This window comes from Bos taurus, chromosome 26, assembly GCF_002263795.3.
Source record: "Bos taurus isolate L1 Dominette 01449 registration number 42190680 breed Hereford chromosome 26, ARS-UCD2.0, whole genome shotgun sequence".
Classification (NCBI taxonomy): domain Eukaryota; kingdom Metazoa; phylum Chordata; class Mammalia; order Artiodactyla; family Bovidae; genus Bos; species Bos taurus.
Window position 1 is genome coordinate 34,068,668 of NC_037353.1, and position 14,003 is coordinate 34,082,670.

General features: G+C 47.5%; 1 protein-coding gene across 7 annotated transcripts in view; it reads right to left on the reverse strand.

Annotated features, from left to right (window-relative positions):
- Positions 1 to 14,003, reverse strand: part of NRAP (nebulin related anchoring protein) — a 75,376-nt gene that overhangs the window by 7,115 nt on the left and 54,258 nt on the right. For all 7 annotated transcript variants that reach the window (XM_024985667.2, XM_005225747.4, XM_024985666.2 and 4 more), the window contains 7 exon segments: positions 13,589 to 13,687; positions 11,337 to 11,441; positions 10,885 to 10,992; positions 9,706 to 10,017; positions 2,732 to 2,836; positions 1,845 to 1,943; positions 497 to 601 (listed from right to left, as the gene is read on the reverse strand). In XM_024985667.2, the coding sequence (XP_024841435.1) occupies positions 497 to 601; positions 1,845 to 1,943; positions 2,732 to 2,836; positions 9,706 to 10,017; positions 10,885 to 10,992; positions 11,337 to 11,441; positions 13,589 to 13,687 (933 nt within the window).

Below are 14,003 nucleotides of genomic sequence, written 5' to 3' on the forward strand. Positions count from 1 at the left end.
CGGGGGCCACAGCCTCAGGCACAAAGGAGCGGACTGTGTTTGGATCCCATGGACTACAATTGCAGCGTCTTTCTAACCTGCAGAAAGCAGAGAAAGCGCCACTCGGTCTCCAAACTTACAAGGCTCTGAATGGCTAAGGAGAGGAGTCTGGGGAACAAGCAGAGCAGGCAGAGCCAGGGCACCGCTCCTCTGACTGGAGCCCAGCACCTGACTGAGGTCTTTGGAGTCATGCCCAGCACTGAGATGCTAGAGCTGACAGAACCACAGGAGTCGGCTAGCACAGCTCCATCCCCATTTTGCAGCTGGGGAGACTGAGGCCCAGCGAGAAAAGTGGCTCAAAGTTATACATGCCATTTATCCTACTCTCAGTCTAGGGTGCTTTCTGTTCCCAGCTCCCTTCCTAGGAATTCTTTCTAAAAAAAAAAAAAAATCCCATTTGGGCACAGATCACATTACAGAAGCGGGCACACACCACATGAGCGGCCGGTTCACTTACGTCGCTCAGATTCAGGGCGTTGAGGCGGGCTCTGGTGAAATCGGGGTGGTCGGGCACCAGGGTGTACCTGTGTCGGGATTCCGCATCCCCCGACCTGTACAGGCGCTGCAGGGAAGAAGGCTCACGGTAAATGGGAAACCGCATTTGCTGCAGTCAAGGTGAAGAGGAGCTGATGCCCTTTCCTGCCCCTCCCACCCCAGGGTGCAGAAGCTATCCTGCACTCGGAGAGCATCCCTCCAGACGCCACCCAGGAAGGGAGGTGCCCGAGTGGCCAGGGTCAGGTGGTGAGGAGCTGGTTTTAAGTATTTAAAAATATTCATCAGGTTTTGCTCCAAAAGGGTCACAAACCATCATCCTGGGTTGCTGTACCTGTGTTTCACAAACAGTAAAAGATGGGTGGATATTTCAGAGAATCTTTGCAATCAGGCATTTGCTCAAGCTTTTTACTAGTAACAAGACGCCTCAATGCCTTTGTTACTAAACATTAATAAAAATAATAAAAAGACATAGCAGCTAAAAAACCTTAAGCACCTTAATATCTCTTAAGAAATTTAAAGTTTTCATAGTCTACTCTGTGTCCCAAGAAGACACAATTTTAGAAATCAAGCTTTCTCTTAATGGCTATTTTTAGGGCAGTGATCTAAAAACTGCAAATAATTTTAGGAGGTGGTTGAGTCTCATCCAGTTTTAGAGAGGAAATAAAATATTTAACATTCCAACCCTTTCCCAAATTCAGTTTGTGTTTTCAAACATGAACTGGTCAGTACCGCACTTGGACTCTGTGAGCAGGGGGCAGCTTTGTCAGTGTGCAAAAATCCAATCCCTGGAGGATTTCAGAGAAGAAAATATGTAATTTCCTATTCTTCAAAATTAATACAGGAGAGAGGAAATGGGGCTAAATTATACAGTAGAAAGAAGTTCTTTATATAGCTGCTTTTTTTCCTAATTGGCTTATGTTAAGATTTAATTCCATTATCATCTATGGACAATTAAGATATATATGACCTAGTGTTTGGTAAGGGTCCATCAACAATACTTAGTATTACTATTGTGATGATTATGAGTCAAACTAGGGACATTTACTGAGGACTTACTATATTCTAAATACTTGCTAAAAGCTTCATGAAGTTTTATTTACTTCATCCTCATTTAATTCACTCCATCTTATGAAATGGTTGCTATCATTATCTTTATTTCCAGTAAGGGAACCATGGCTAGAAGACATTAGAAAACTGACCCAAGATCGCCTAGGTAAGGGACAGAAGGTTTGCACTTACATCTTAAGCACTGGCCACTGTGCAGCCCTACCCCCTATTAAGCCTGGGATGAGTGAGCAGAAAACACCCACCTCATTGCAATGCATGTAGCTGTTCTTGGCATGAACTAGGTCCGGGGAGTCAACCACTGTGGTAAACTTGATGGTGTCTGGTTTTTCACGGTATTTGGTCTGTAAGAGAAAGACCAAGACTCTCAAGAAACAATCAAACACCAGGCATTTTTCCGGGTGCCGCTTTACCTTAGTACCAGATGTACCAATGACATGCTTGGGAAAGAAATCTCTCTTCTTTGTGGCCACCTCACCAGCATACAGAAGAGATTCAAGCTGCCTCTGTGATAAGGACCATTTTACAGGTATTTACATTCTTGAAAAGAGAGGCTGCAAAATGCCAAAGCTCATCACAAGAAAAGGAATTCAGTAGATGGAAGGATTCAGCCTTAGGTCGGCCCTGCCCAGACCCTATTCAAGTAGATTCTGTTATTAAGGAACTAAAGAAGGCAGTGCCATGCTCGCAAGGAGTTCCCAGGGCAAGAAACTCTGGGTCATCAACAGGGGGTGGGGGGGGAGTTCAGTTAATGTAACCATCTCTGGGCAACTTTTAACACCCTCTGAAGTCAGGTAACCCTAGGACATTGAACTGAGTAAACTCAGGAGACGGGTGGCAAATCCTCTCCTTATCTCCATGAAAATAATGGGTCAGGTTAGATCATAATTGTACATAAAACATTTGTTGGTCATCCTCTAATGATTGGAACAAGCCTTTAACTCGCCAGCAAGTGAATTCACTGGGAGCCAAATCTTGTTCTGTTTTGGGATTTGATCGCAAATAGCCCCAGAAAGAAATCGGGAGTCCAGCGCCATGGGCCCTCCCAGGCTCTCCAATCCATCTGCAAGTTCCCTCGTCAGGAGGAGATAAACGCCAGGGTGTGTTTGTGGTAGAGTCAGGTTAATGATACCTCACTGATGAGTTCTCCGGCCTTCTTTGCACTTTCTATCTGTGGGGAACTCAGCGCCAGCCATCCTGTCCCCTTCATGCCCATCAGGTCCGACTTGTAGCGCAGCTGTGGGAAGAAAAAAACACTGGCTTTTATCAGGAAAGGGTTGCAAACCATTGTGGCATCCATAAAAATGCTTCATCACAACATTTCAATATCTTCATTTGGGTGAGTTCTGCATGTTACCAAGGCAAACTATTTGAGTTTGTGCATTCTGCCCAGAATTTAGTAATGGATCACATGTAAGATACAAGCAGGTCCCACATGTAAACTGGCTGGATTCCAAGCAGAAGGTTGTGACCTATGGGAATGATCCCTTAAGAAAGATCTGAGATAGATACCCCAGCCCACACGTCAGCCTTGATTATTTGGTTTCATTCTGGCAGTGAGGCGATTGACCACCTGCCTAAACAGAAACGTTTTACACACTTTCAGCAGATCAAAGGGCTTTGAGCTCTGGATCAAACCTGCTGTGATTCAGGGCAAATCACTGCACCAAAATGTGACTCAGTTTCTCTCTGTGATACCCGAAGGTCATGACAATCCTCTGTTCTCATGAAAACACCTGAGAGTCCTGACGGGTAAAAGATATTCTGTGTGTTAGATTTGTTTTTTTCTTTGCAGTGGTGGGGAAGGGGCAGTTCTTTGCAGGACTCTCAAAACCGCAACAAACCTGGCTACAACTGGGGAATGGTGTGTAAACCGCCTTAACATTTCCATGCCTCAGTTTACCCCTCCTCATCTGGTTACTCAGGATTTGCCTACATTGCACAATAGGCTTAAACTTTATCCATTTTCCTCCTCTTAAGGACTTGGAAGATCAGAACTACAGCATCAATTCCAGGAAGAAAAGAGTAAGTGGGGTTTTAAGACAATGGGCCTGATTAGGAATCTCCTGAAATGTTTAATCTTATTACCATTCCTTGATCTGCCCACCATTACCTACATCGAGAGTCTCTGAAAAAGCTTTTCTTCCTCTCCATATGGAAATTAGGCATTTTTAAAGGAAGAAAAAGGACTCTCTAAGGAAATGTGAAATTTGGAACTAAACGAAGTTGCTGGCATTTCTCTAATTTAGATACGAGCTCTGCGGTAACGCAAAATACCCGCTCCTGAAATCAGCCTTTCGGCCTTTTTAGCTTTCTTTCATTTCAGGAATCACAGTGCTCCTCACAGCTGGCCTCAAAGAGGGTCCGTTTCTGATCTACTGTCTGCTGGCTAAGGCCCCTGTGCAAATCCCACTCTGCTTTCCAACTGCTGAAGGGGGACATCACTCGGGTTTGGGAGCACGTTTCAAAACCCCATGTCAGTGAAATTGCTTTTTATACCGCGATCTTTCAGTCTACACCAGCAAAGCTTTTGCCTTCCACTCTGATAAAGAACAGAGAAAATTGGATAAATTTCTAAGTTAGAGAGAATAATCCTACAGGGCCTCTTCACAGCCGGGCCTTGCTCCTTTCATAAGTGAGATGAAGTGGGGGCGCACGCTTTCAACTTGCCTTTTGTTGAGCTGAACAGTGCGAGCGCAGGTGAGTCAGAAGGCAAGACGCAGGTTCCCCAAAGATCTGACTGCGCCTCCGACTCGCTTATAAATGGATTGTCTATTGATATTTCTGCTCCCAGCCCCGCTTTGACTATTCACGCAGACCCTAAAAACAACACGCCTGCCCGAGACCTCACCATAAAAGAGGGGAGGAGGAGCAAGGAGGGTAGTCAAGGAGAATCGGCCCAAAGATGGTTTCCAAGAAGGATTCTAAGATAATAAGAGATCTTCTCAGGCTGCCCAGCTGTACCTTGCTTCCCCAAGTGGCAGCCTCACTACTTGCCCTTGTACATATGAAGGCCTGGATGCCACCTTCAGAGTCACACGTGAGATTCCTGTCGCCCCCCATTCTGGAGACCCAAAAGCTGTAGCTTATAACCTTTGAGCTCTAACAGGAATTACATAACCAGGAGGTGAACCCAGGAGGTGGCCAGGGGAAGGGGTATATTTGTCATATTAATAATAAGAATCACTATAACAACTATCTTGCAAAGGATGTGGTTTGCTTCAGACTCATTTGGGGCTTCCCTGGTGGCTCAGACGGTAAAACGTCTGCCTGCAATGTGGGAGACCTGGGTTCGATTCCTGGGTGGGGAAGATCCCCTGGAGAAGGAAATGGCAACCCACTCCAGTACTCTTGCCTGGAATATTCCATGGACAGAGGAGCCTGGTAGGCTACAGTCCATGGGTCAGACACGACTGAGCAACTTTCATTTTCACTTTCATTACTTCATTCAGTCCTTGTGCCATTCTCAAAATTCCCAACTATAGAACAATCTGGGGGGTTAAATGCTCAGATTCTCAGATAAGTCACCAGCTGCTGTCCTTTGGGACCCTGTGCAGGTGGTTCTTAAGAGAACCCTCAAGAGCCAGAGCGCCTGGGTTCCTAATCTAGCCACCAGGGGGAGCCAGATAGCGCTAACTCCAGAGTCAGGAGCCCAGAGCTGGGCTTTGCCTCTTAACAAGACATATGGTCTTGAGCAAGTCATTTCCCTGGCAGCTTATGACCCTGAGCAAGTTCCTGAAAATTTATAGATGTGTTAGTTACCACAGCTGTAAAAATGGAAGTACTTACAGTACCTACCTAGATACTACATGAGATCGTTCATGCAAAATATTTAAATAAATGCCTAGCCTGAGATAAACACTCCGTACTTCTTAGGTATTGTTACTGTCATTGCTGTTATTTCTGATGGGGAAACGGAAGCCGGGGAAGCTTAAGGAGTCTCCTGAGGCCTTGCAGCCATAAAGGCTGGGGCCAAGACTGTCCCCTTGACGGTCCCTTCATGTGCTTTGCAGGATGCCTGCAGCCCTTATGTGAGCTCACAGAGAGGAGCATGGAGTGGCAGATTTGGAAAGGACCAAGAAATGCTGGGCTGGAAGAGGCAGAAGCTGGAATCAAGATTGCCGGGAGAAATATCAATCACCTCAGATACGCAGATGACACCACCCTTATGGCACAAAGTAAAGAGGAACTAAAAAGCCTCTTGATGAAAGTGAAAGTGGAGAATGAAAAGGTTGGCTTAAAGCTCAACATTCAGAAAACAAAGATCATGGCATCTGGTCCCATCACTTCATGGGAAATAGATGGGGAAACAGTGGAAACAGTGTCAGACTTTATTTTTGGGGGCTCCAAAATCACTGCAGATGGTGACTGCAGCCATGAAATTAAAAGATGCTTTCTCCTTGGAAGGAAAGTTATGACCAACCTAGATAGCATATTGAAAAGCAGAGATATTACTTTGCCAACAAAGGTCCATCTAGTCAAGGCTATGGTTTTCCCAGTGGTCATGTATGGATGTGAGAGCTGGACTGTGAAGAAAGCTGAGTGCTGAGGAATTGATGCTTTTGAACTGTGGTGTTGGAGAGGACTCTTGAGAGTCCCTTGGACTGCAAGGAGATCCAACCAGTCCATTCTAAAGGAGATCAGTCCTGGGTGTCCTTTGGAAGGAATGATGCTAAAGCTGAAACTCCAGTACTTTGGCCACCTCATGCGAAGAGCTGACTCACTGGAAAAGACTCTGATGCTGGGAGCGATTGGGGACAGGAGGAGAAGGGGATGACAGAGGATGAGATGGCTGGATGGCATCACCGACTCAATGGACGTGAGTCTGAGTGAACTCCGGGAGTTGGTGATGGACAGGGAGGCCTGGCGTGCTGCAATTCACGGGGTCGCAAAGAGTCAGACACGACTGAGCGACTGAACTGACTGACTGAAGAGGTGACTGAACTAGCACCCCCTGGTGGTGGAGCACAGCCTGGGCGGAGCACGTGTCTCAGACGCATCCCTGAGGTAAGCACGACTTTTCCAAGACTTCAGCAGTCACAGCCTTGAGGACCCTCCTGCCAAGGGTGAGCACCGAGACCCACAGCTTGCTTTCCGGCCTGGATGGGAGAGGTAAGGAGAACGACTGATGGCTACCGGAGCTGCTGTTCCTGCCCGGAACTCTGCTGAATTGCATGAGCTCACAAGAAGCCTTTGTTTCCTTTTCACTGGAACATAACCACGTGGAATTGGATTTTCAGTGATGACTGCAAGAGAACAAGCCTCCAGACCAGATGGACATTCTGGGGGTCTGCTGTTCACAGGATCTTGGAGCCCAAGACCACCCAGTTTAACAAACCTGAAGTTTCAAAACAACGCATGAAGCCCAACATGGTCATTCTTAAATCAGGCAATAAATTCTCAGCACAAAACATATTGCATTTGGTAAAGTGTAAGTCTATGATTGCCAACAAGTGTTTCTTGGGAAGGACTCTCTTTTTTTCTTGTTGTTCTTATTTGTGTGTGTGTGTGTGTTAAAATATCCTTTCTTTTCAGAAGTAACAGTGATATAAATGGTAGCTTGAGGTAAGAGTTGGTTTTTGGTCTTTTTCCTTACATAGTAAAATAGTCTGATACTATGATGATGTCAGCATTTAAAAAAACATTTATCTATGAATCCTGAAATCTGAGATCACCAATAAACCAAACATCTTTGCTTTTCTAGAAACATCAAGGCCTAGAAAGCCAAGTGGCTGCTGACGGACGAAGCTGGGCTTCTAGCCGAGCCCCTAATCTTCCCACAGTGGCCTGTCCTGTCCCAGGAGGTTTATTTTCTCCCCGGAAGAGGCCACCGACAGAAGGGTCCTGGGCTGTACTCTGAGTCAAACTAAGAACCTCTTCTTAGGGACCTCAGGGTGGGTCCTGGGCTGTGCTTCAGCATATGCATGCCCTGCTCCACGCTCCCCTGGCTGGTACCCACTCAGTACTACAGTCCCAGCAAATCTTGATTCATAATTAGACGATCGCGGCATTCATTAAATCATTGCATCATTGTTGTCATAATTAATCATCAACTGGGTGTTTTCAACACTCTGCCTGTGCCACATAACTAAACTCGGAGCAGTCACTGCCCTAAGGCCCCCAGAATCAGGAGGCTTGGTGGAAAACAATCCTAACAGCTCACAGCCTCTGGCATGTTCCTATGGACCATGCACTGTGTGTGCTCAGCGCAGTGCATCATATAGACAGTCCTCAACTGAGAACAGAGTTCTCAGTACAGTTTTATCCCCCAGGTGCATTGGGCAATATATGGAGACATTTCTGATTGTCACATCGAGGGGTGCTGATGGCATCTTGAGGGTAGAGGCCAGGGATGCTGCAATGCACAAGACTGGCCCACACAGCAAAGCATCCAGCCCCAAGTGTCAAAGGTGCCCAAGTTTGGAAACCCCGATATGGACGACAAGGGTTCATGTGACTACAGTCTCATGAGACCTGCTCTGAAACCTCACCTTCTTCCTGGGGGAGCTGTGGGGCTGGGGGAGATGATACACATAAGCAAGCATGGTGCAGAGCCTGCCATGGGCACGTGGCCTGGAAGTGCTGACCGCGACCACATTTTCATCACCACCCTGGCCCTTCTGAAGGAGCCGAAACTTGGAGTGGCCTGGAACTGACCTCAGAGGAACTGAGTCTGGAGACGTCCACTAAGGGCGGGACTTAATGCCCCCGCATGGGACGTCCCCTCTCTGGGCCTAAGCATTCACACCTGCATCATAGGAAGCGTGACTCCCCTGCTCCAGGAGGGTGGCATGGTTGAGAGCATGGGTTCTGGAGCCAGGCCTGCCTCAGCCCCTCCCACGTGACCTCATCTGTGCAACAGGAGGAGCAAGCAAGGCTCTCACCCCTAAGTGTTGGAGCAAGGGTGCCATACTGGTGAGCAGTCAGCTCTGGTGAACGGCAGCTCTGGGCACAACTCTCCACCTCGCCTCAGGGACATCCCCAGTGCACACAGTCGGGCCCTGGGTCTTTCTCTGACCCCCATCCCATCCCCTGGGGCATCCTCCTCACTCACACACTCAGGCACTCGCTTCAGTCCAGTCCCAGATATGCTGAGGCTGCTGCCACCCAGGGTCTTTGCTCAAATGTCACCTCTGCAGCGAGAGTGACCCTGTCTTTGTCACTGTTCAGTCACGAGTCGTGTCCGACTCTTTGCGATCCCATGGACTGCAGCATGCCAGTGCTGTCCTTGTCCCTGTCCCTGTATGTCTCTATCCCCCAGAGTTTGCTCAAAATTCATATCCACTGAATCGGCGATGCCACTAACCATCTCATCCTCCTTGGACTGCAAGGAGATCAAGTCAGTCAGTCCTAAAGGAAAACAACCCTGAATATTCATCAGAAGGACTGATGCTGGAGGTGAAGCTCCAATACTTAGGCCACCTGATAGGAAGAGCTGACTCATTGGAAGAGACCCTGCTGCTGGGAAAGATTGAAGGCAGGAGGAGAAGGGGGTGACAGAGGATGAGAGTGACCCTGTCCATCATTTTTTTACGTTGCACACATATGCTTACCTGGCCATCCCTGCTGGCTCAGATGGTAAAGAATCTGCCTGCAACAGGGGAGACCCAGGTTTGATCCCTGGGTCAGGAAGATGCCCTGGAGAACGGCATGGCAACCCACTCCAGTATTCTTGCTTGGTGACTTCCCATGGACAGAGGAGCCTGGTGGGCCACAGTCCATGGGGTCGCAAAGAGTCAGACGTGACCGAGCTAACACTTTCACACTTTGACACACACCCCACTTCCCTGCTCTGTCTCCATCTGACACACCACACAGCTGCATCTTCCCACAGACCGGAAGCTCCCTGACACCAGGAACTTTTGAGCTTTTTTGCTGACTGCTATATTCCCAGGGCCTTGAGGGATGCCTGTGGCATGGCAGGTGCTCAGTAAATATCTGTTGGCTGAATAATCCCAACCTAGATGATACAGACCAAGCAAGTCATTGATGAGGGGTGGGGGCTGATGAAGGGACCTGAAGGGCTAAGGAAGAGGCAGAGATGTGCACCCAGGCCTGGTGGGAGGAAGAAGTCAGGGACTGATGTGTGATCCACAGACCCCCTACCTCACTCTGCAGAGCATGAGCCTTCTTGGCCCAGGCCATCCTCAGGTCCTCGGGCAGCGCTGTGAACGCATGGCACTGTGTCCTGTAGTCAAGGTCGCTGGCCAGGGCCTGGGCCTTCCGGGCGTGGACCAGTGGCACCATGTCCATGGGCAGGTGGCACTGCGCTCTGCTGCCCGCCGCCTGCCTCCTGTACTGAAGCTCGCTCTGCAGCTGGCCCACCCGCTGACAGTGCTGGAGCCGGGGGTCGTCACTCACGCTCTGGGCCCCGATCAGCCGTCCTCGCTCCTTCACAAAGTCATGTCTGTAGAGAAACTGGAAGGAGAACCAGGCGGTCAGGGGCCGGCGTTTGGCCCACTGATGTTCTGGCTGTGCCTCTTCCTCGCGGTCACTAAGAAAATCACCTATTCTTACACGAGACGGGGATGATTATAAGAAATGGCACAGTGAGGCTGGCCGGAGAGCCTGCTTCCCCCGCCCTGGGGGAGGAACAATTAAAACAGTGCTCCCTTCCTCCCATCTAATTAAAACTAGATTCTTAGAACCAAAGCAAGGGCCCGCTCCCCTTACGAGTTCTATGGCCAAAAGGAATTTATCAAAAAGGGTGAAAGAGAAAGTTGTGCTTTATCCCTTCACACTTGGCAAAACATCAAACCCAAAAGACAGGATACATTTATTTGAAGTCTACATTTTCTGCGATTTGTTTGTGGGAAAGAGAAAGTCACCTTCATGTCCCAAAGCTATGGACGCTATGAGTCAAGTGGCTGAAACACAGCTGCAAACCCTACCGCCGATGCGGGAAGCTACAGAGAGTCAAGAGGGGACTGAGCTACGGCCACATTACAATTTCTACTGCAAATTCTCTTTCTAAATCTGGGTGGAGTTAGAAAACAGACAGTTCACACATTACAGGGGGATGGTTGCCTAGATGCTACAATTAGAAATAAATTGTAATCTCCTTTCTGCTGGAGATCTTTGCCTGCATTTTGCTTCTGATTACCAGGGCCTTTCTTTCCCTCTCTCCATCAAAGAATCTCATTCATAACTAATATATTCCGCAGATGACATCCTGTTTCACATGGTGAAAGATCTGCTTTAATTCAGGGAAACCAGCCGTAGACATTGTTTTACATGAAGTTAACAGAAATCAGGCAGAATGGAAGGTCGTATCATTCAACTCACATCACTGGCTATGTCTCCAGAGACTCGAGCCGCCTGGAAGGGCAGAGCATCTATTGTTAGCTTGTAGCCTTGAGCATGGAGATTCCTCCAAGACTCCTTGTATTTTGCCTACGGTAAGGAACACATGTAGATCTTAAGAAAACAAACAAAAAAATTACACGACTTCATGAACAAAGGCTACCCACTTCATTTGTCATGTAGTGTCGCAGAACAGATTTCTGACAAGCAAAAGCTTTCGACTTGGCAAAGAAAATCTCATTAGCACCCTCCCGGAAGTGGGCTCTGACACATACATATCAACACATCTGGGAAAAGGTATGTTTAACATGCATGTCGACCAGATACATGGTTGAAAGTTTCTGCGAATGCCAGTAGGGTCACTGTTAAGTCCCATCACAGACAGAGACTTGGCCTTGGAGATCATCTCAACCTCAGCGATGGGAAAGGCTTACGTCACTCAGATTGGCCGCGTTTGTTTTCGCTCGGACAAACTCGGGCAGGCCCAGGGTCATTGTGTACTGGTGTCTCGCATCTTCCCCCGCTGCTTTATAGAGGCGCTGGGCAGAAGGGGGAAAAAAAAAACAAGAAGGTAAATGCTGTGCATTTCTGCAGGACTGGAGGTCCCTCCTTTGCAACTGGGAAATAAATACATTTGTAAAAGGCCATTCACTATGTCATGGACACACCCTCAGCTTGGGGAAGATATTTCTTTCAATAAAGGTAATCTTTCATGGGATTTCCCTGGAGGGCCAGTGTTTAAGACTTTGCCTTCCAATGCAGAGGGTGTGGGTTCAGTCCTTGGTTGGAGAGCTAGGATCCCACGTGCCTCATGGCCAAAAAACCAAAAATATAAAATTTTTAAAAAAGCAAGCAATACTGTAAGAAATTCAATAAAGATTTAAAATGATCCACATCAAAATTTTTTAAAAACTTGAAGGAAAGATAGTCCTTCATGAGTCAAATTGAGTGCTATGAAAGGAATGCGTAAAAAAATTGCAAGTTGCTTGTGACGGGGTTCAGGACATGTTACCTCCAAATAGGGTACCTTAGCGTAATGCATATTTTAAGCAAAAGGAATCTGGAAGTAGCAGGAGATGGAAGCCCTCTCTCTGACCTTCCCCCCGAAGCAGGTCACATGCCTCCTGGGGGAGCTGCCCTCCCTCTGGTGGAGGGAGAAAGGGGCATCTGATCTCTGAACCCCGAGGAAGCTGAGAGGCATCTGAACAAGCAGACCTCGCTCAGTGTCCCCCAATTTCCTAGCCTCAGCTCATCCCTTTTTGTTCTACGACACCTGCCCACGATCTTACATTCCTCATCAAACCTGGAATAAAAACGCTCAGGTTTAACAGTTCCTCCTGATCTCCATTTCCTTACGAAGACTCCTGCATCCCCTAAAGCTCGTCCTAAATAAATGTGAATGCTTTTCCCTTGTTCATCTGTCTTTTGTTACAGAGCCCCAGCCGAGAACCCAAGGTAAGTCAAAGAAAAGGTATTTTCCCCTGCCCTCTACTTTGCTCAATAATTGGGGGGGAGGGCAACACCTTTAGGAATACTGTTACAGTTCTTTCCATTGTGTGTATATATATATATATATATATATTTTTTTTTTTTTTTGCTGAGGACACGGTATAAAGACAATGTTAATATCTGGGAAATTTAGGAGCCGTTCTGCTGGTTGGAAAGGAGGTTCCCAAACCCCGTCTGCATCCTTCACTAAAGTCCCAGGATCCTCCCACGGGCAAACACACCAGTGCTCCCGTGCAGGGCCTCAGCCGGCATGAAAACACATGCTCTTGTAATTAGACATGGCCTGCGGTTGCCGAGTTCTCTGAGGCCAGACCGATCACAAAGCAGGCAAGATAGGTTCGGTGGGAATCTTAAATTGATAACGTTGCACACAGCCCTTTGGGTCTTCTTAACCCAATCTTGGGGTAAGAGTGGAAACTAATATATAAATACCCAAATCTCAACTGACTTTCAAAAGCTAGGGTCAGAAGGGAGAATCTGAAAAACTCATTTCATTCTCTGCCAAGCTCACTTGCTATTTCAAACATGTCAGAGAACCACTCCGAAGAGGTAGAGCTGGAACGATGATTTGAGGGAATTAAGAGTCTCTCCCCTGGGCCCCCTCTGCTCGAATATTACAGTGAGAATTGGGTAAGTGGTGAGCAAGAAGATGGGAAGGCAGAGAACCAAGAAAGCTGGCAGACTTCACACTGTATCAATCACCGTCCCTGGACAACCACAAATCCTCCCCATCACATCGTCGGAATGATGATGGAAGAAGGGTTAGCCAATATCTTCCCAGCTAGGACAGAAAATGACAGACCAGCACTTCTCAAACTTTCATGTGCAAAGCAAACCTGTGAGGGTCTTAAATGACCTCGTGGATTCGATGGCTCTTGGGTGGGGCCTGAGGTTCGGCATTTCTAACAAGCTCCCAGGGGATACTGATGCTGTCAGTCTGTAAATGCATTTGGGGTTGGGGTGGGGGGTGGCAAGGCCACAGGCTTTCTACTGGGCCTTTTTTCCTTCTGGAAACTATTTCAGTTTCATCTAATGATATTCCTTTCTTTCCATGCAAACATGCATGCTTTCCCCTGCTCCCCATCTCCCTCGTCCCACAAATATTCATACTTTTTTTTTTTTAAACAATCTAGCAGTTTTTTAAAAAGCCCATCCCGAAGTCATCTGAAGGTTTTACCTCGTTTGTAATCTGGTTGCTGAGTTTTACATGAGTGAGGCTGGGTGTGTCTGTCACGGCTGTGTACTTGAGCGACTGGGGATGCTGACGATATTTACTCTGAAGTCACACACAGGAGGGAATAAGAGGACAAGGTGAGGTGCAAAACCAGAGGAAGAATCAGCTCTTTAAGCACTAGTAATAAACCCTCATTTTGCGAAGCTTGCCAGTCTATGACCCAGAATCCAGTCCACCACCTGCTCTTGTGACCTCAGAACTCAGTGAGACGAACAAACAGAGAGGAGGAGGACAGACGGAATCGGATGCTTATTAACAAGACAGGGAGAGCTAGTCCTTTGCCATGAATATGAACATGACTATTGAAATTCATGTTTTGCTCTCAAATTTCCTTTGCTCACTGAAGACCCTGGATTCC